The sequence below is a fragment of the Nannospalax galili genome, unplaced genomic scaffold (assembly GCF_000622305.1).
Source record: "Nannospalax galili isolate Female #2095 unplaced genomic scaffold, S.galili_v1.0 scaffold1941, whole genome shotgun sequence".
NCBI lineage: Eukaryota > Metazoa > Chordata > Mammalia > Rodentia > Spalacidae > Nannospalax > Nannospalax galili.
Window position 1 is genome coordinate 790677 of NW_008344179.1, and position 20963 is coordinate 811639.

Genomic DNA, 20963 nt, shown 5'->3' on the forward strand with positions numbered 1-20963 from the left:
GCGCTATAACTAGGGGTGGGCAGCGTGCGGGGCTAGAGTGATGGCTGCCGGCGCGCGCTGCGCGTAACGTCTTCTCTGCTGCTGAAAACCCCGGCTGTTTCTCGGGTGGGTCGTAAGCCCCCTGTGCGGTAGTCTCGGGCGGTGCGTGTGAAACTCCATTAGGCCGCCGTAGCCTCGATCCCCTGGTCTCCGCTCGGCCCTGTTTCCTCTGGTGAGTGGCGGCGCCGCCGCCTGGCAAAGGCTCTTTCTTCTCCTGGAGCCGGGGTGTGGGAGCGGCCGTGTGGGTATGAGCTGCGGGCTCCGGGCTCCGGGCTCCGGGCTCCCGCTGCGCTGCCGGCCCTCCTCCCCCCACGCCCGCCAGCGGGCCTTTTTGGCGGTCCTCACGAAGCGCGCGCGGGAATGGCTCTTTTCCGGTTTTCGCGCCGAGGGCGCGCACGGGCTGACGACCCAAGAGCCGGCGGGGCTGGTAGTTCGGGCGGGGGGCACAGCGATCGCCACGTGCCCCAAGCTTCACGCTTCTTTCCTGGGACCGGGGGTCGGGGGGGTCCTCGCCGCGGGGACCGAGCAGAGTCCCGGGCTGCCGGCTTCCCAGGGATGCGCCGCTATTGTTACTTTCTCCCCACTTCGTCCCCCCAGGATGAACTTGCGTCCTTTTCTCTAATCCGCCATGGAATTCTGCTCCGTGCTTGTAGCCCTCCAGAGCCAAAGAAACCCCAGACAACAGACGCCCAAACCCAGCGTATAGCAGTAACTCCCCAGCTCGGTTTCTGTGCCGTAGTTTACAGTATTTAATTTTATATAATATATACTATTTATTATAGCATTTTTGATACCTCATATTCCGTTTACACATCTTGAAAGCCGCTCAGTAATTCTCTAATTAAAGAACCACTACTCGAGAGAATGGCATCTACCGTGGCACCGCAGGTTACTAGTACGCTGGCTGCTACCGCTGCTTCTGCCCCATTGGTGGACTACTTATGGATGCTCATCCTGGGCTTCATCATTGCATTTGTCTTGGCGTTCTCCGTGGGAGCCAATGATGTAGCAAATTCGTTTGGTACCGCTGTGGGCTCAGGTGTAGTGACCCTGAAGCAAGCCTGCATCCTAGCTAGTGTCTTTGAAACCGTGGGATCGGTGTTGCTGGGGGCCAAAGTGAGCGAAACCATCCGGAAGGGCTTGATTGACGTGGAGATGTATAACGGGACGCAAGGGCTGCTCATGGCGGGCTCCGTCAGTGCTATGTTTGGTAAGTTCTTTTTATACCTTGTGCTCTTCGTGCTGGGAGACACAGTTTGTATCTTGGGGAGGTTCCATTTTTGTGCTGAACCTTTTAGAGTATTTCCTGTAGCGCCCACAGCTTATATAATAGTTTTGCCGTTTACTTAACGAAATTTGACTCTGTTTCAGGTTCTGCTGTGTGGCAACTAGTGGCTTCATTTTTGAAGCTCCCCATTTCTGGGACCCATTGTATTGTCGGCGCAACCATTGGTTTCTCCTTCGTGGCAAAGGGGCAGAAGGGTGTCAAGTGGTCTGAACTAATAAAAATTGGTATGTTAGGTTTTATTCTTGTCATATGTTGCCATAATACTATGTTTGGGGAGTACATGGTGTAAAGTAGAGGGACAGATTTAAGAGTTTGGAAAATGGAATATTTAATATTTCAGGAACTTTTGCTTCCTGAGTTTCAGTTGACACTTTTTTTGTGTGTGTTCTATTCCAGTGATGTCTTGGTTCGTCTCCCCCCTGCTTTCTGGTATTATGTCTGGAATTTTATTCTTCCTTGTTCGTGCATTCATCCTCCGTAAGGTAACCTTTCTTATGACTTTTCCATGAATCACATTCAATCTTGTTCAAACTCGGTGGCATTCTTAGAGATGTGACTGGTGTGTAAGTATGTGGCTTTGGAAAGTTAAAAAAAAGTTCTTTGTTCTCTACCTTCTGTATGTTGTTGAACTCTGAAAGCAAGTTTTGAATACCCCAAAGGGCATTCAGGAAGGCCCAAAGTAGTTCCTTGGGGTGCCAAGAAATCAGAGAAACTAGGGGTGAGAATAAGGATTTATTTAAGGTGGTTTTGTCTAGCTGGATGCAGATTACCACTTTATCTAAACCACCAATATATGTAGGCCAGTTGAAATTGTAAGCCTCCAGTTCAACAAGTCATAATACCCTCCCTTGTGGCTTTTTCTAAACTGCCACTTAAATAGGTCTCTACATTGTTGGTTTTCAACTAGTTTATAAGCTTCTAGATGAGACCTTTACTTTAGTGACTCCAGTTTCTCTAGTAAAAAGATGGAGTAAAGGTAGGTTGTTGGTGTTTTTTTTTTTGTCAAAAAAAAAAAAAAAAGATCAAAAAGCCATTTAAATTTCCTATTCGACAATTCCGTCTGAGAGACCTAGTAGCATTTCTTTTAAGAAGTCAGATTCTGACTCCAATAAATGTAGACAACAAGGGACTGTGTTGGCACTGGACTGAGCTACAGTAAGAAATGCTGTTTTCTTAAGGAACAAAGTTGTCCTATTTTCCAAGGTGAGTGGCTCTTAACAGTCCATTGTTTGAAAATGCCCCTAAACTGTAGAAAGGTGAGTGAAGGGAGATGGGTACCTGATCCCTAGAGTAGGAGTGTGTTTAGACCCTCACTTACCTGATCCAGTTCTGAGCTTCCCTGGGGAAGGATCTATTTCTTTCTCTATGGAAATTCTTAACTGTGAGAATGATTGGCTATAATCATCAATCATTATGTGTCTGGCAGAATATACTCTTTAACACTTTGAACACTTGAAAATTACTAGCTTGGCACAGTAGCTGACAGTAAACAGTTCATTGATACTAACCTCTATATTTGGTATTGCTTCATCCAGTGAGCAGGTATGATTAGTGCCTGCCTACCCATTCCCGGGAACTGTGTGTGGCAGTTTGTTTAAATTGGAGGCTCACCAGTAGTTTGGAACCAAGAGTTTGTGGTCCTGCCACGGCCCCATATCTTAGAGGTGTACTAGACAAACCAGAAGAATAATAGTTTTTTTTTTTTTTTAATTATGTGCATGAGTGTTATGCTTGCGTGTGTGTGCACCTTTGTTGTGCAATGCCCCCAGAGGACAGAAGAGGGTATTGGATCCCCTGGAACTAGAGTTACTGATGGTTGTTAGCTGCCATGTGGGTGCTGGAATTTGAACCTAGGTCTTCTGTAAGAACCACCAATGTTCTTAACCTCTCAGCCATCTCACCAGTCCCTTGGAGTCCTGTTTTATAAAGGTTTACATTGGCCCTTTTGATCCTTGGGAAGTAGATCATTCTGTTTGGAGATCCCCAGTCTGTTCAGTCTCCATGAAATGGATGGGTTGTCTTTCTTGGCGGGGAGAGTAGAGGTGGTAAGAGGGATTTTCAGGTGCCCAGAAGCTCTCATTTAGGGAATATCCACCAGGTATCTTTATTCTCACGGTGTTATTGGGAGATCGTTAGATATGATAAATGATTAAGTGCTTTTTTTTTTTTTTTTTTTAAATGGTCTCCTGTAGCCCAAGTTGGCCTTGAACTTCATTGCCTCTACCTCCCAAGTTCTTGGGTTACAGGTGTGTACCAGCACACCCAGCTTAACTGCATATTTCTTACAAGAGTATGGGATGGATGTGATCAAGAATGATAGAGGATGTTTAAAATAGTGCTGACTTTGAGGATAGTCCTCCGTCTTGCTCTCACTTGCTCACTAATCCCTCAGTAACAGATGTCTGCCTTTCCATAAAACTGAATGCATTATATTCACATTTCCAGGTAAAGCTTTAACTTGTTCTCGTTCCCTCCTGTATTGGGCCTAGAATAGTTCTTGGCAGTCCGTTGACTGGATGACCTGTGTGCACAGGTGGTCTTTGTCACCATGTGTAAAAGATAAGTAGACCACATGTTGATAATTATTCATAAAAATTACTAGCTCTGGCTGGGTGTGGTGGTGCACGCCTTTAGTCCCAGCACTCAGGAGGCAGAGGCGGGCGGATCACTGTGAGTTCAAGGCCCTCCTGGTCTACATAGTGAGTTAAGTCAGCTGGGACTACAGGGAGACCCTGTCTCAAAAAGACAAAAAAAGATTACTAGCTCTGATTACCTCTTGGGAGTGATTGGGAGGAGGCTGGAAGAGAGTAAAGACCTTTCTTATTTTACCATTTTCCTTTACCCTTACAAAGTTTTTTTTTTTTTTTCTAAAACCAATGAGCCTGTATTTCATAGTATGTTGAGTAGTGTCATCCCCTACCCTATCCCAAGCTATTTCTATATTCTATGTTTTAAATTTTTAAATATAATTATTATTGCTACCGAGTCTGTGGTAGCCCAGGTTGGCCTTGAACTTGAGATCCTCCTGCCCCAGCATGTCCAGTGCTGGGGTGATAGGTGTGTAACACTGTCTGTCCATGGTGGCTCAGCTGTGCTATTACTCCAGGCTACTTATCTGACAGATAGCCCTTGAAAATCTGATGAGCAGAGTCCCTACCTAATGTCTATAGAATTTTCTTGAAACCCTGAATTAGCTTGTCCACCTCAGGCCCTTATCCATGTTTTCTCCCTGAGGTGTGACCTTTTTGGTTGTTCAGGGGTGAAAAACAGTTGCTAAGTCCTGTAGGCTATGGTTTCTGATTTGGTGGTGTTCACTGCTGGCATTTTAAACAAGGGTAAGAGTTAAAATGAAGAGTGTTGAATTGAGGGTCCATTTCTACTGATCTGGAATGCCACTGTTATTCTGCAGGCAACCATGTGCTTGTCTTCATTTTCTTTCTTTCTTTCTTTCTTTCTTTCTTTCTTTCTTTCTTTCTTTCTTTCTTTCTTTCTTTCCCTTTCTTTCTCTCTCTCTCTCTCTCCTCATTCATTCATTCATTCATTCATTTTGGTCATTTTGAGACAGGGTCTCACTGTAGCCCCAGCTGTCCAGGAACTCAACCATGTAGATTAGGCTGGTCTTGAACTCAGTAGAGATCTGCCTGCCTCTGCCTCCTGAGTACTGGGATTAAAGTTTTGCCCACCACACCCAGCCCATTTTTCACTGATTTTTTAAGGCACTGCCTCTTCCTAAAGTGTTGGTGATTATTGTCAAGCTTTAGACTTCCTTTGCTCCTGTCTCATTCTTAAGATTTTCAGTTAGAATTGTGACTAAGATCACATTAAATCTTTGAACTCATTCTTTTAAGTGTCTGGTGTGGATGTTTTCTGTAGGATTATTAAGAATATATATATTTACTGTAAGGGGAACTGGTTTCATTTTCAGTCACACTGGCCTTTGGTGTTTCTTAAACATCTGTTTTTGCTGCTGGGGCTTTGCACTTGCTGATACTTGTTTCTAGCCCCCAAATGGCCAGATGGTTTGTACTTTCCACACCCTGAGACCTTCATATGTTCACTGATCTCATTTCCAAATTCCCTTCAATTTAACTCCATTACAGTCCTCTTACCCTTTGATTTTTTTCTTCCCAGCATTTGTCAGCACATTGCATTCTACAGTAGAAGGTGATTGTTAGCTCTCTGAGGATGGGAAACTGGTCTTGTTCCCTTGATTTCGGTGCCCAGAACAGTTCTTGACAGTCTCTTCACTGAGTGGATGACTAGGTTTACAATCAGTTTTTATCTTTGCACTTTGGTACAGCATTATGCCATACTGATTAGATGTTTAGATAGGGTGGCTGTGTATAGTCTGTTTTATTTTTAGTTTTTGAAGGTCAAACACCAAGAAAACACTATTTTAACTTGGTCTGTTTATCTCTAGTACAGTACATCCTCTGGCCTATGCTCAGCTTTTCAGATGGCCGATGGGTGCCTCAGAGGTACCCTTGTTAGTGAAAATAGGGAGAAAAACAAAACCACCTGTGGGTAGAAGGTGAAATTAGCTATTGTAGGGAGGCTTCCAGGAGCATATGTAGGAAAGGCCCAGTTGGCCTTGGAAATTATTATGGGGAGACTTAGTTATTGGTACTGTGAGTCCCAAGCCTACCCTGTCTGTCACATGGTGCTCTGGAAATGGATTGATGTTTTCATCTTTTAACATACTGATCTTAATGTTTTACAGGCAGACCCAGTTCCCAATGGCTTGCGTGCTTTGCCAGTTTTTTATGCCTGCACAGTTGGAATAAACCTCTTCTCCATCATGTATACTGGAGCACCGAGTAAGTACACATCAAAATATTTTAATGTGAATTTAAAGATATTTACAAAACTTGCATTAAATGCCCAATTTACCCCTTTTTGCTTTACAGGGCTGAATCTCCTAGAAGGTGGCTGGCCTGCGCCCATTTGAGAAGGCTGCAGGCTAGTGTGTGCTGAGTTAACCTAGGTAGTTTTCCAACCAGAGACCTGCTCAGATTCTAAATCACTACAGACCTTTCCTCTTTAGTCTTCACAGGATCCACCGATAATATGACCTTCTCCCTCCCTTTCTCCTGTCTATGCTAAAAATGCTGTAATTGATATTGGCCTCAACTACTGGAGAGTTGGTTAATCTGTTCATCAGTAATCAGTCATTTAGGACTGGTTTGCTGGCTGTCGTTTTTCTCTCCTAATCCCAATTGGAGCTACTTTGGTTTCTAAGTTCTCAATTTGCTGCCCTGAATCTGCCTGAATGAGAAGAGCTGGGATGTGTAACACATGGTCTAATTACACTTGGAAGAAGAATTCATGCAGCTAAGAGGAAAATGCTTGGAAAGGATATAAAGGTTGAACTGTTGATTGCTTTCATATTTATGGGACTAAACCAAGGCATGGATTGAATTATGGCCTTACATATTTACCAGCTATGAGGATAAGGCAGGGCAGTACAGTTCTGGTATCTAGGCTCATTTGGCTTGATTTTTTTTTTTTAATTTTGTGTGCGTGATTGGGTGAGTTTATATGAACTAAGTGTGTGCAGAAGTCCCTAAGACCAGAAGAGGGCATCAAGGTCCCTAGAACTGGAGTTAGAGATGTTTGTGTGCTACCATGTAGTTGCTAAGAACTGAACCTGGGTTCTTTGCAAAAGCTGTAAATTCTTAATTGCTGAGCCACCTTTCCATCCAGATGGTTCTTGGCTTTTATTCTCCTGACACCCACTAGAAGAAGAAAATGGGAAGCCATGTATGTGTATATATAGCAAGAGATAACTGAAGTACTGAAGAGATATGTCTTTATGTCTGCTCATATCTTCAGTTTTGAGACAGCTCCTTATAGCCCCAGCTGTCCTGGAATTCTATGTAGACCACGCTGGCTTTGAACTCACAAAGATCCGCCTGCCTCTGCCTCCCAAGTACTGGTATTAATTAAAGGTATGCGTCACCACAACCAGCATATCTTCAGGTTTTTTTTGTTTTGTTTTGTTTTGATTTGATTTGAGACAGGGTCTCCCTGTAGCTACAGCTGGCCTGGATTCAGTATGGAGACCAGGCTGGCCTTGAACTCACAGAGATCTGCCTGCCTCTGCCTGCCAAGTGCTGGGGCTAAAGGTGTGCACCACCACACCCGGCTATATCTTCAGTTTTTTAAAAAAGATTTCAGTGCCTGAATTGGTTCTAATAGATTGTAACTTGTTTATTAAGTATCCCTGAAATGATGCAATAAGTCACTGGCCAAAACAAATACAGAGCTAGCAAAATATTTTTAACATTGTCATTCTTGAAATATGAGTAAAGAAACATAATTTTACAACAATATTGGTCTTGGTGCAGGTGAAGAAAAGCTTGTGTGTAGAATTTCCATTCTGTTATAAATAGTTCTTCATGCTGAATGGAAAGTCTCCTATGAGGCTCTAAGCACTTAGGGTTTATGTGGTATCAGCAAAGCTTACAGCTAAGTAGGATTGGAAACTTTCAATCACTTTTGAAAATGGGAACTTGGCTGTTTTTGTTTTACTCTTTGGATCATTTTATAAGGAAAATGAATCATTTCAATTACCCTTTGACTTGGAATGTAGACAGATTTAAATTGTGGTAGAGATTGATTACATTTCATGTACATTTTGTCTGGTGTGACCAACTGCAAGATCAAAATTGAAATCAGAACTTAAGATTAATGGTCACCATAGAACTTTGGTTTTGAAGGAATCTCAGTTTTATCTGATTCTTAAAGGTTAATAATTAATGTTAGTAGTTTTTTGTCTGTTTTACAGTGCTGGGGATTAACTTAGGGCCTTGGGCATGCAAGGCTGAGCTACACCTCCAGCTTCAAAGGTTAATTATTTTGACCAGGCAGTAGAACTTCCATTTTTAAAGTTATATAAGCAAAGCAATAATAAGCAAAATAAAACAAACACAAGTGACTAAGCTGTTGTCTGAACTCCATACCAACCATCGATCGCCCATGCTTTAATAGAAAGTGTGCAGTGCTTTCCTTCTGTCATCAGTGTAGGCTAGTAGCTGGGAGCTTGGTGGCATGCCAGTGGCAAGCAGATAAGAATCCTTGAGCCAAGTGAAAAGTATTGGGCAAATCTCTTTATAAGGCGTGTTAGTGAACTAATAGTAAACTAATCCTTTGTGAAAGACTACTTAAGCAGTCCTTAAAACCAGTATCTTAATATCCCCGCTTTATCTGTTTTGATGATGCTTTTGAAAAGTCACTTTACTGAAGGCCTGCTAGTATACAGAATGTAGTAACTTTCTGTAGAGAATTATTTCAGCATGACGATGTGACTGAGATGCCTTCCTTTTTTAACATTAAAATAGATCATATCAGCATATGTGACAGTTAAAATGAGGAGCTCAGTAGGGAGAGGAATGCTTTGGGTTTTTTTTTTTTTTAATAGTCATGGGCCCTTTGTATAGTGATTCTTCACCTCTAAGGCCAAGAGAAGAAACAAGCTCAGTACACTTGGGCCCTGCAGGTGCTTAAGTGAGCCCAGTTGGTGTGGGCTTACGATGGTTGTTGGGGTTTTTTTCCTGGTCTGTAGCTACTAGCCCTGTGAAACTCTGGAACAGAAGATGGCATCAACTGTCGAGGGTAATGGGCTGGCTTGGGGAAGCCCTCTACTCCCCAGGAGGGTTTGCACATTGTTGCAAGGGGGCTATTGCCCTGGGGTTTTCAAGATGCACCATTTTATCTCCTAGTGCTGGGCTTTGACAAACTTCCTCTGTGGGGTACCATCCTCATCTCGGTGGGATGTGCAGTTTTCTGTGCCCTTATCGTCTGGTTCTTTGTCTGTCCCAGGATGAAGAGAAAAATTGAACGTAAGTAATATAGTTTAGTAATGTCTGTTTTTCTCTTTGTCATCTGTAAGAATACACTGTTTGGACAAACTGGCAAAGTAGCAGTTTTAAATGGGCTTAAAATGGCCTGAGACCTAGTCATAAGAATATGTGACAATCTTTCGATAGAGGAAACATTTACTTCAGCTGCTTAAGTATAACCTAACCTTAGAATCAATGTTTTGTATATGCTGCAGTACATGTACATATACACTGTAATACAGATATGTATGCTAGTGCATGATGTATTTGTGCTAGAATTATGACACAAGATGGAGAAGTAAACACTTTCAGGTATAATGTGAGGTCATCTTCTAGGTCATTACAACATGTTTTTGTGGTGTAATTAAATACCCAATAATTTTTGATGAATACTAGTCTTAAATTTTGTATTCCTTTCCTCACTGGTTAAGATCATTTAAAAGGAGCCCTTTTCCCTGCATCTTTCATCTGTGGAAATGTTAGTGGTGCATAGCAGTACAGGGATGCACAGACTGCTTTGGCATTAGAAGAATGCTGCGTCACTGCAGCTGAACTGAGGAGCCTTAAAGCTCTAGTCAGTTGTGGTACATGCACAGTGGGAAGGAAGCTTTTAGGGCTCCTGACCTTGTTTTTTGCTCAGATCTGGAGGAGAGACAAATGTTATTTTACTGCTAGACTAGTTTGAGATGCCTGAGCTAGTAAGTGAACATGGTAAGCAGAAAATACTCCTGCCTGGCCACAGGATGTGGAATTAATTGTTAAGGAAACATCTCTTTTTCAGCCCAGTTGCCTGTACTGAGCTGTGTCACTCACTGCTTGAACTCTTGGATTGAGAGTTGGGCGATTTCCTTAGGGGCAGTCAAGCTCTTCAATCAGCCCCCTTCCCCAGACTTGATTTTACTTTCATGACACTTGTAAAATATTTTAAAAAATGGAACCTAAAATAATTTTACCTTTGACTGCTTACAACAGTTGGTTGTTTCCCCTCTCCCTCATAGAGGGAAAGAGGAGTTACTAACAAATAATAAAGCAGGCAGGCAGGAAAGTGATCTTGAAATTTTAACTAGAGTTTACATCTATTTTGAGGTGGATTTTTGTGGGTAGGAGATGTAGGACTAAGGTAGTATGGTCAAAAGCAAACCAAAAATCACCTTTGTTTTCTAGGAGAAATAAAGTCTAGTCCCTCTGAAAGTCCCTTAATGGAAAAAAAGAACAATTTGAAAGAAGACCCTGAAGAAACAAAGATGTCCCTGGGGGATATTGAGAACAGGAATCCCGTTCCTGAGATGGGGCCTGCCACTGGGCCACTCCGGGCTGTGGTGGAGGAGAGAACAGTGTCTTTCAAACTTGGAGACCTGGAGGAAGCTCCAGAACGAGAGCGACTTCCCAGTGTGGACCTGAAAGAGGAGACCAGCATGGACAGCACCATCAATGGTGAGCTGAGCCTGCCATGCCTTTGCGCTATCCCAGTGGAGGTGAGAAAGCTGCTGTTCTTTGCATTGAGTGTTTCCTTGTTGTTTGGTCTTGGCTAGGTGCAGTGCAGTTGCCTAATGGGAATCTTGTTCAGTTCAATCAGACCGTCAGCAATCAGATAAACTCCAGTGGCCACTATCAGTACCACACTGTACATAAGGATTCAGGCTTGTACAAAGAGCTGCTCCATAAATTACATCTGGCCAAGGTGGGAGACTGCATGGGAGACTCTGGGGACAAGCCCTTGAGACGCAACAATAGCTACACTTCCTATACCATGGCAATATGTGGCATGCCCCTGGATTCATTCCGTGCCAAAGAAGGTGAACAGAAGGGAGAAGAAACGGAGAAGCTGACGTGGCCTAGTGCCGATACCAAGAAGCGAATTCGGATGGACAGTTACACCAGCTACTGCAATGCTGTGTCTGACCTTCATTCAGCTTCTGAGATGGACATGAGTGTTAAGGCCGAGATGGGTCTAGGAGACAGGAAAGGAAGTAGTGGCTCTCTTGAAGAATGGTATGACCAGGATAAACCTGAAGTCTCCCTCCTCTTCCAGTTTCTGCAGATCCTTACAGCCTGCTTCGGGTCGTTCGCCCATGGTGGCAATGACGTCAGGTCAGTCTTTTTTTTTTTTTTTTTTTTTTTGTTTTTTTGAAGCAGGGTCACCCTGTAGCCCCGGTTGTCCTGGAACTCACTATGTAGACCAGGCTGGCCTTGAACTCAAAGAGATCCGCCTGCCTCTGCCTCCCAAGTGCTGGGACTTACAGGCATGCGCCACCATGCCTGGCTAAGGTCAGTCTATTTTTAAACAATCTAGCCTTTTATGAGCTTGTGGTAGTACTATCTCCCAGAGGGACACCGAATAATCTAGACAGGATGAGATAATAGCAGGTACTGACTTAATGAAACGATGGAATTTTTAGGTTTCTGTAGAAGATAAATGTAAGCAGATGTTTTCACAGAAGAACCTTTGTCTCTCAATGGGAGCTAAGTCTTTGGTCAATTGTGGGATCATTGATAAAAAACTTAAAATTGCTGCTGAATGGACTTAGGATATTAAGCCTCATTTCGGTGGTTTGTAAACTTCATTGGGACCTAAGACATTGACTTTAAGCCACATGTAGGAGGAAGGGGACCACCACAGGCATGCCCCTGTCACAGCAGCTTTCGTTGTCTCCTGTTTCATGCGTTGGGCTTCTGCAGGATTAGCTAGTGAGCAGCAAAGCTGGGCTTTGGACAGATGCAGTCCGTTAGCAGATTGGGTTCTGAGGGGAATAACTCTGCCAGGAAAGTCATCGCTGCCCTCTTTCTTCCAGCAATGCCATCGGTCCCCTGGTTGCTCTGTATCTTGTTTATGACAAGGGAGATGTTTCTTCAAAAATGGCGACACCAATATGGCTTCTGCTTTATGGTGGCGTCGGCATCTGCATGGGTCTGTGGGTTTGGGGAAGAAGAGTTATCCAGACCATGGGGAAGGACCTGACGCCAATCACACCTTCTAGGTGAGTAGGTGAGATGGGTTTAGGGTAGTGCTCAAGTTCTCCACGAAGTACTGTACAGTGATGACACACAGCTCCAGTTAAAGGAGAAAGGTTGCAGCATATGTTCTCATGGTTGCACAACCTTTTCTACTGTACTTTCTGTCGAGCTCCTAAACGTTTTGGTTAATCTGCTTAGTTCCAGTGGCTATGTAATTGAATTTTCTGGAAAAGATATATTGAGTGGATTGGGTTTTACTTGGGAGCTAAGACTGATGTTTACAGTTTCTTCAAAATAGAAGTCCAAACTCTTAAAATAATGAAATTCCAGAAGAACTTAACCCTCAGATGTCAGAGGGTAGGCCCTGGTTTAAACAGGTTTCAGGGTTACAGGAAATAAAAATGATGGCGGTTTGTCACTGACTAGAACAAAGCAATGCTTGCTTACAGTGTTGGCTTACCAGAAAACTCTTAAATTCTTGATAAGCATCTTTCTGTATCTGCAGTGGTTTCAGTATTGAACTGGCATCCGCCCTCACTGTGGTCATCGCATCAAACATTGGCCTTCCCATCAGTACAACGCATTGTAAAGTAAGTGTGACGTCAATTTAATGTGCCCTTCAAATGGTCCTAGTAATATGTGTGGTTTTAAATGTTTTTAGAAAGTTATATATAGTTGGAGTCTTGGAGTGTTCACAAGCTTAGGGCAAATGACTACAGGAGAAAAAGCTTATAATCTTGTGATTTCTTATATACTCATAATGAGTTAAGTTGCTTATGTAGAGTTGGCTCTTATTTTTGACTGCTGGCCTCTTTTGTCCTCTAATCCTTTGTCATTGCTGCCACTTAGTGTTTTTGAGCTTGAGTCATTTCTCCTTCGCACTGTTAATGCTCTTTTTCTGAGGAGAAGCCATTCAGAGTAGCTTAGGTGTATGCTAATAAACTAGCCAGCTGCTTAACTTTGGCTGGGTGGGCTCTTCCTTTCTCTTGTAGTGGATACTCTGGTTTTAACAAGTATGTGAGGCTTATTACACAAAGGGAGTTTTCTACACAAAGCATATATCCAGGGCCTCTCAGGACTGTAGTACTGAGAAAATGAATCTTAAAGTTCCTGGATGACCCTACAATGATTATAGGATAAGGAAGAAACTGGCTTCCTTAAAAGAACTGAAGCTGGTCCAACCTGGGGCTTGCTGCTGAGTCACTCTGTCTCTGCTAGATGTTTCTAGGCCATTAGCTATTAGGACACACACCAGCCACTCTCTAGAATGATTGTTAGGAAACCAAAAATTTAACTTACTAAAAGTATTAGGGCTGGAGAGATGGCTCAGCAGTTAGGAGCACTGATTGCTCCTACAGAGGACCAGGGTTCAATTCCCACCACCCACGTGGTGGCTACAAACCATCCTTAACTCCAGTTCCAGGGGAATCTGACACCCTCTTCTGACCTCCGTGGTATTGTACAGCATGGGTGCACTCACATACATTCAGGCAACACACTCTTACACATAAAATAAAAATAATAAAATATTTTAAAAGTATTAATTAGCTGGGTGTGGCCATGCACACCTTTAATCCCAGCACTTGGGAGGCAGAGGTAGGTGGATCTCTGAGTTTGAGGCCAGCCTGGTCTGCATAGCAAGTTCCGGTCCAACCATAGCTACATAGTGAGACTCTGTCTGAAAAAAGCAGAAAAAACCAAACCTATAGTAGCTTAGATGGGAAAAAGAAAGTATTGTATCTCATTATAGTTAGCGTAGGTTTAATGATTGCATTTCTACAGTGCCTTCATCTTCCCATGAATAATCTTAGCCTCTTAGAAGTCAGCTTTTGGCCTATTGTATTACATGACTATAATTCTATCTCTTGAGAGGCTGAGGCAAGAGGATCGCAAGTTCAAGCTCGCCTGGACTTCATATATAGCAAGACCCTGCTTTTGTGGAATTGGTTTTTTGTCCAGTTGGGTGGGGAGTTCCTAGTCTAAATACCTCCAGACGTCATTCTGAAATAGCTTTGGCATTTCACTAATGTTTGGTCTATTTTTCTCCAAGGTGGGCTCTGTTGTATCTGTTGGCTGGCTCCGATCCAAGAAGGCTGTTGACTGGCGACTGTTCCGCAACATCTTCATGGCCTGGTTTGTCACGGTGCCCATTTCTGGTGTTATCAGTGCTGGCATCATGGCTGTGTTCAAATATGCCATTCTCAAAGTGTGAAGCCAGGACAAATTCGAGTCAGTGTCTGGGACCACCGAGCACGTTCCTGCTCCCTGGAAGAATGAGGACAGTGTTAGCAAAGACAGTCAAGAGTTGTTAAAGTTCGGGAGCTGTGGGAGGGAAGTGTTACTTACTCTATAATTGCTTTTGTGCTAAATATGACTTGTCTCAAAATTAGCTATGTAAAATAGCCAGGTTTCCATTGGTTCATTCTAAGGTCCCCTTTACTTCTGGGCTGTGAATTCCTGTACATATTTCTGTACTTTTGTATCAGGCTTCAATTCCAGTATGTTTTAATGTCTCTAAAGATAACTTGTGTGGGTTCTTTTTAAACAACCAGGCAGAGCCATCTGATGGCATGCATTCTGCTTCATTGGTTTCACCAGCTTCTACCCTAACATGCAGGGGTTTAACAACAAAACATGTAACTGAAGCTTCCCTTGTAGTCTTGTAGAGAAGCAGTCATGGCACTCTGCCCTCCTGACAGTCTTGGTGGGCTCTGTGGATATGTGGGAACTTCTTAGAGGGATGAGATTTTTGGCACAATGAAATTTAAGTCAATAACTTCTTTTGAAACGATTCATTGACGTATTGCTAAGAAGTGGGAAGGAAAAAGCCTTCTGCCAATCGTGGTTATTTCTTTTGAGATTTCTGGCAGTGTGGGATGGGTGAATGAAGTGGAATATGAACTTTGGGCAAATTTAATGGGACAGCCTTCCATGTTCATCTGTCTACCTCTTAACTGAATAAAAAGCCTACCATTTTTAGAAAATTTGTTCTCATAGTTTTTGTTCATACTTAAATTGCCAAACCTCTGATCTCAGCTTTTTGACATTCTTAGGAATATGTGTATGTCCTAACAGGTGGAGAGCCTAACCAGTTCAAGTTCCCCACTCTTAACACTTCCTGGGATCCCAACATATGACAGTGCACCATAGGAACTATTGTAACTATTTGTTTTTCAGACTTACAACCTATACATTTTCATGTCAGCAAATATTTCATGTAGTTTTTTTCTAGCTTAATTTTCAAAGAAACTGAAATGGGTTTTGTTTGTAGTTTAGCTTCATTTAAGAATTACTTGTTTGAGGATCTGTTCCTCAGGGGTCCCATGGGCTTGGGAGGAGCCCATGTAACATATTGGCTCCTTTCTTTTACCAGTTCCATCTATGTGAAGATAAGTCAAAGGTCCTGCTTGACCATGGCTGGCTTCACTTGGAAGTATGGAGGAAATGGTTCCTCTGTGTTGACCCTCCACTTTGTATAGCTAAAGGCTACATAACAAGAAACAATGCCAGACAGGAGATACCTTCCTTTGAGTTGTTGGCCAGGGTAGCCCAAGAGACTCCCAGAGAGTAACCCAGCATAGAACCGGGAAATGAACAGCAGACCCCAATCTTATCTAAAGGAATGTTGGCAACCGATTGCTGCTAGATGAAGAAGAGCTCATCTCCCTAAAACAAGGAACTCTAGATAGGCTGACTAGACTCAGTGGATGGACTTGCACTGGGTAACAGCTGGGGGCACTGGTAACACAGTGGACAGTAACGGGGATGACAGAGTATATGGGCTCTGAGGGGAGATGGGGAGTATATGGGAGTGTGCCATTTGGGATGCGGGTATAAAGATAGATTATTTGGGATGTTAAGTATGAAATACACAACAAAATCAATAAATAAAAAAATGAGTTATTCTGGGCGTGGTAGTGCACGCCTTTAATCCCAGCACTTGGTAGGCAGAGGCAGGCTGATCTCTGTGAGTTCAAGGCCAGCCTGGTCTATGTAGTGAGTTCAGGACAGCTGGGGCTACAGGTAGACCCTGTCTCAAAAAGACCCCCCCCCCAAAAAAAAAGTTATATTTGAGGAAGAAGCATAAAAATTTGCTTCATGTTAATTAGTAGATATGAAAAACATTACCATTGAAATCTATCTGATGACACTGTATCCATGCTCAGGTGCCAAGGGTCTCAGAAAGTGACTGACTGTGACTAGTAACAGATATATAGAATTAGAGACTCATGTGCAAACATCTAAGTGTTAGTTGCATTAAAAATGAGCTTGTATATGAAACTATCTTAAAAAGAAGTGGAGATCTTTTTTAAAGGTTAAAAGTTCATTCAATTTTATGTCTTACAGGGTTTATACTGAGTACAATAATGTATAACTTAATTCAACACAACCTAAAAATTTGCAGCCAATTTTGAAAGAGATAAATCTTTGCTCTGGAAACTTATTGACTATGTCTATGCTGTTGTAATGAAATGCTTCTATTGTGTGGTTATTAAATAAAATTTTAAAAATAACAAAAAAAATTCATTAAAAAAGTTTGTAGGGTTGCCAGGTGTGGTGGTGCACGCCTTTAATCCCAGCACCCGGGAGGCAGAGGCAGGCGGATCTCTGAGGTCAAGGCCAGCCTGGTCTACATAGTGAGTTCCAGGACAGCTGGGGCTACAGGAAGACCCTGTCTCAAGAAAGACCAAAAAAAAAAAAGTTTGTCGAGCTGGAGATAGAGCTTTGTGGCAGAGTGCTTGTCTGTCATAGGCCTGGCCCTGGATCATCTGATACTGAAAAATACAGCAGGTTGTTTGGAGATCTTTAATCAGAATTAATGAAAATTTTCTTTATGAGTGAGGTTGATGGCTAATATTATTGAACAATGCTTTATTTGAGTTTTGTGGATTAGAGTATTGTAATAAATAGTATAGCGCGGTAAAGCTATGCCCAAGAGCAGTTAGCCCACTGGGTAGGTTAGATGTCATCATATCCTCCTGTCAATCTTAGGGTCTCCCTACAGAATTCTCAGCAAATGTTCACACTTTGCATAAGGTACTGAATTAAGCTGTTTACACTTGGTCCTCATGACTGTATGTGGCAGATCTTACCCTTAGTTTGTAGATGATGGTAGCCCTGGAGCAACTTCAGCACTTAGTGCTACACATTAGGGAATGGACATTAGCTGGATGCTGCATGGCTGGCTGGCAATCTGACTTTGAGGAAAGAAGATGGGGCTGAACATTAAACCCTGAACTGAGGGCTGGGACAAGATGGTGCCTTTGCACTTGATTGCACTGTGCCATGAAAGCCCAGGTCCATCCAGGGCCAAAATGTGTTTCCCTAGGAAAAGCAGCTAGATTTGAGGAAGAACCCCCTAGAGGTGGGAGTGACAGGTTTGTATTCCCAGGTCTACTAATGACAGTCATAGGCAGGGACACGCTGGTGAGAACCCTGGCCTACTTTACTTGGTTATAGATGTTGCCTTTTTTTAACAATAAAAATTAAGGTGCTGCATATAAGAAAGACCGAGGTCTCTTGCTGCCGTTTGCCTTTACTGAGGCACCTGTTTCTTTTGATAATTACTACTGTATAAATATTGCTATTTTGCCCTTTCCTTTTTTTTCCCAGTTGTGTTAGTTGTGACATTTGTATGGCTGTAGAGCCTTTGTATCAGGGAGTGGTTCTCAATCGGGGGTGATTTTTTTTCTTTTTTTTTTTTTTAATGTTACTGAATTTTTGTGTATCTCATACAGAACATCTTAATCATCTTTATACCCCTTCCCATTGACTTCCCCCCATAGCATCCCGGCTGGAATTCGTACATTCTGTCATCTTCGTTAGGGCCTATCATGTCACGTTAGTGTCCCCAGATGTCCCTCAGTGCAAGTTCATCCACTGAGGTCTATCAGTCTATATAGAGTCTCTCCCTTTAAGAAGCACAGCTCTTCCTCAACCAACAATAATCTGCCAATAATTCTTCAACTAAGATCAGGGTCTCCTGTCCATTTCCAGTTCTGTGCTGGGTTTTTGTCTGCTTGAGTTTGCATGGGTCTTGTGCATGCTGACACCATTGCTGTAGGATATGAGAAGGGTCCCAGGAGCCTGTGGGAATTTTTTTCCCATATAGTCATGCACCTCCTCCCTGGCTCTTACAATCTTTCGCCCCCTCTTTCCCAATGGTCCTGAGCCCTGGATGGGAGGATTTTAATATAGGAGTCCAAGGACCAATACTCTAGACTCTTATTCTCTATGTTTTGGCCATTTGTGACCTTTTGTGTTCCTGGCCCTCTATTGTATGAGGGAGCTTCATTGATGAGAACTGAAAGCTGCCTTAGTGTTCTCTTCATCCCTAACCCTATGTAAGCTCTGTGAGCCTTAGGTGTGGAGGGTGCATCATAGATGTGCCATTTAGGCTTGGGCAATTCACAGACAGTCTCTGTGTATGACCAGTTGTGGAACTGTAATAATTATTTTCTGTTGAAAAAGAAGCTTTTTTGATAGGTAGTGAATGGGATGCTTGTCTGTAAATTTAAGGATCCATATTATGCACATGGTAAGAAATTACATTTCTCTAGAGCCTTGAGGTTTTCTCTGAGATCTGACCTCTCCAGCTATGTGTATTTGGCTAGGTTTATAGTACCGCACATGAATTTCCTCCCATTGAGTAGGCTTTAAGTCTAAATTAGGTAGCTGTGATTACCCCCAAGATAAAAGTGCCACTACTGCCCCAATGTTGTTTACTGTGCTGGTCATTAATGTGTTTTTTAGGCCTTGAACCTGGAGTTGAACCATCGATTGATGTTCTCTCTTAGCAGTTTGCATAGTGCTCTCCAAAGCTATGAGAGCTAGCCTTCAGGGGAGGTGGCTTCCAGGTCAGTTCCAGCTCCATTGCTCCAAATCCTGTGTCCGAAGTATGACCTAATTTCAGCAATAGGGTCTTGTCTTCAAGTTCTGGGAGGCAATCAAGAGCTGTTGCAACAGCCTGTGTAATTTTGGGAGTCTCTTGGCCTACCCTGGCCAACAAATCAAAGGACAGTTTCTCCTGTTTGTCACTGTTTCTTGTTATGTAGCCTTCAGCTACACACATGGACTCATGTAGAGATAGTGTATGTGTAATTTTTCGGTAGGTTTTTGGACTGATATGATTCTCTCTGGTTTTTGAGACTAGCTAGGCATTATTTATCTCTCTTCTCTCTCCCTGTCTGTAATCCTCCTGCCACCCCCTCCCCATTTAAAGTGTCCCCATTTTTCTCTTGATAATTCCTGTCTGCTATGGTGGGACCATAGCAGAGTTCCTTCTTTCCCTTTATCCCCATAGTTCCTTGTATAACCATCCCTCTCCCCTTCCAATTTAACTACCTGGATTTTCCCCATTTCTCCCTTAGTAACACCTGTCTCCTACTGTTCTCTCAGATTCCTTCTTTCCGTTTCCCTCCCTTGTTCCTTTCTGTTCTCCAAGTTCCTGCAGTTACTTCAGGATATGTAATCATATGTAAGTATTTGGTGCTAGGATCCACAAATGAGGGAGAACATATGTCGCTTGTTTTTCTGAGTCTCTGTCTCTGTTACTTCACGTAGTATAACAGTTTCTAGTTCCATCCATTTACCTGAAAATTTCATATATTTTTTTTTACCACTGAGTAGAACTACATTATATAAATGTACCACATTTTCATTAACCACTCATCAGCTGAGGGACACTTAGGTTGCTTCCATCTCTTAGCTTTTGTGAAAAGAACAGCAACAAACATGGTTGTACACGTATCTCTGCAATAGGATGAGTCCTTTGGGTATATGCCAAGGAGTGGTATAACTGGGTCATATAGTAGGTTCATTTTTAGTTTTTTAAGAGTTCTACACACTGCTTCCGTAGGGGTTGAACCAGTTTGCAGCTCCACCAACAGTGGATAAGTGTTCACTTTCTCTACATCCTCACCAGCATTTGATCTCATTTGTTCTCTTGATCTTAGCCAGTCTGACTGGGGTAAGATGAAATCTTAAGCTTGTAAGGGGGTTTTAATTTGCATTTCCCTAATTACTAAAGATGTTGAACACTTTTAAATATGTTTCTTGTTTGGTCTTTTTGAGACAGGGTCCCTGTAGCCTCAGCTGGCCTGGAGCTCCCAATGTAGACTAGGCTGGCCTTGAACTCACAGAGATCCATTTGCCCCTGCCTCCCGAGTGCTGGGATTAAAGATTTGCACCACCATGCCCAGCTAAGACATTTCTTAGCCATCTTTATTTCTTCTTTTGAGAACTCTGTTCAGATCTTTAGCCCATCTTCTAATTGGGTCATTTATTTTCTTGATTCTTTGTTTTTTGAGTTCTTTATATATTCTGGATGTTAAACCTCTGTCAGATGTGTGGCTGGTGAAGATTTTCTCCCACTCTGTGGGTTTTCTCTTCACTTTCTTGGTGGTTTCTTTTGCTGTACAGAAGCTTTTTAGTTTAATGAGGTCCTATTTGTTGATTGTTGACCTTAATTACTGAGCAACTGATGTCTGATTTAGAAAGTCTTTTCCTACACCTATATCTTGTAGATTACTGCCAATGTTTTCATCAGTTTCAGAGTCTCAGGTTTCACATTGAGGTATTTGAGCCTCTTGGAGTTGACTTTTGTGCAAGGTGAAGGATACGGGTCTAATTTCATTCTACAGATGGAGATCCAGTTTTGCCAGAACCATTTGTTGAAGATGCTGTCTTTTCTCCATTGTGTTTTCTTGGCACCTTTGTCAAATATCAGGTGACTGAAATTGCATGTACTCATGATTGAGTCTTCAATTATGTTCCATTGATCTATGTGTCTATTTTTGTCCCAGTACCATGCTGTTTTTATGACTATAGCTCTGTAGTAT

General features: G+C 42.6%; 1 protein-coding gene across 2 annotated transcripts; it reads left to right on the forward strand.

The window, feature by feature from the left end:
• Window positions 1-36: 36 nt before the first annotated feature.
• Window positions 37-15107, forward strand: Slc20a1 (solute carrier family 20 member 1). 2 transcript variants are annotated; one of them, XM_008840367.3, is made up of 11 exons: window positions 46-211; window positions 637-1249; window positions 1411-1551; window positions 1724-1809; window positions 6048-6144; window positions 9049-9168; window positions 10333-10602; window positions 10701-11259; window positions 11961-12146; window positions 12629-12713; window positions 14174-15107. In XM_008840367.3, the coding sequence occupies exons 2-11, from the start codon at window positions 904-906 to the stop codon at window positions 14333-14335; spliced, it is 2052 nt and encodes a 683-aa protein (XP_008838589.1). In that variant the 5' UTR covers window positions 46-211; window positions 637-903; the 3' UTR covers window positions 14336-15107. The 2 variants fall into 2 exon arrangements, with proteins under 2 accessions (XP_029422913.1, XP_008838589.1); XM_029567053.1 differs by lacking the exons at window positions 9049-9168; window positions 10333-10602; window positions 10701-11259; ... (1 more) ...; window positions 12629-12713; window positions 14174-15107 and adding an exon at window positions 6235-9041 and having other exon boundaries at window positions 37-211; window positions 6048-6148.
• The last annotated feature ends 5856 nt before the right edge of the window (window positions 15108-20963 follow it).

Bases quoted from the DNA above. Each gene is read 5' to 3' on its own strand.
- Slc20a1 (XM_008840367.3), top strand. From the start codon at position 904: ATGGCATCTACCGTGGCACCGCAGGTTACTAGTACGCTGGCTGCTACC. The intron at 10,603-10,700 runs GTGAGCTGAGCC...GGTCTTGGCTAG, and splicing joins CATGGACAGCACCATCAATG to GTGCAGTGCAGTTGCCTAAT. The intron at 12,714-14,173 runs GTAAGTGTGACG...TTTTTCTCCAAG, and splicing joins TCAGTACAACGCATTGTAAA to GTGGGCTCTGTTGTATCTGT.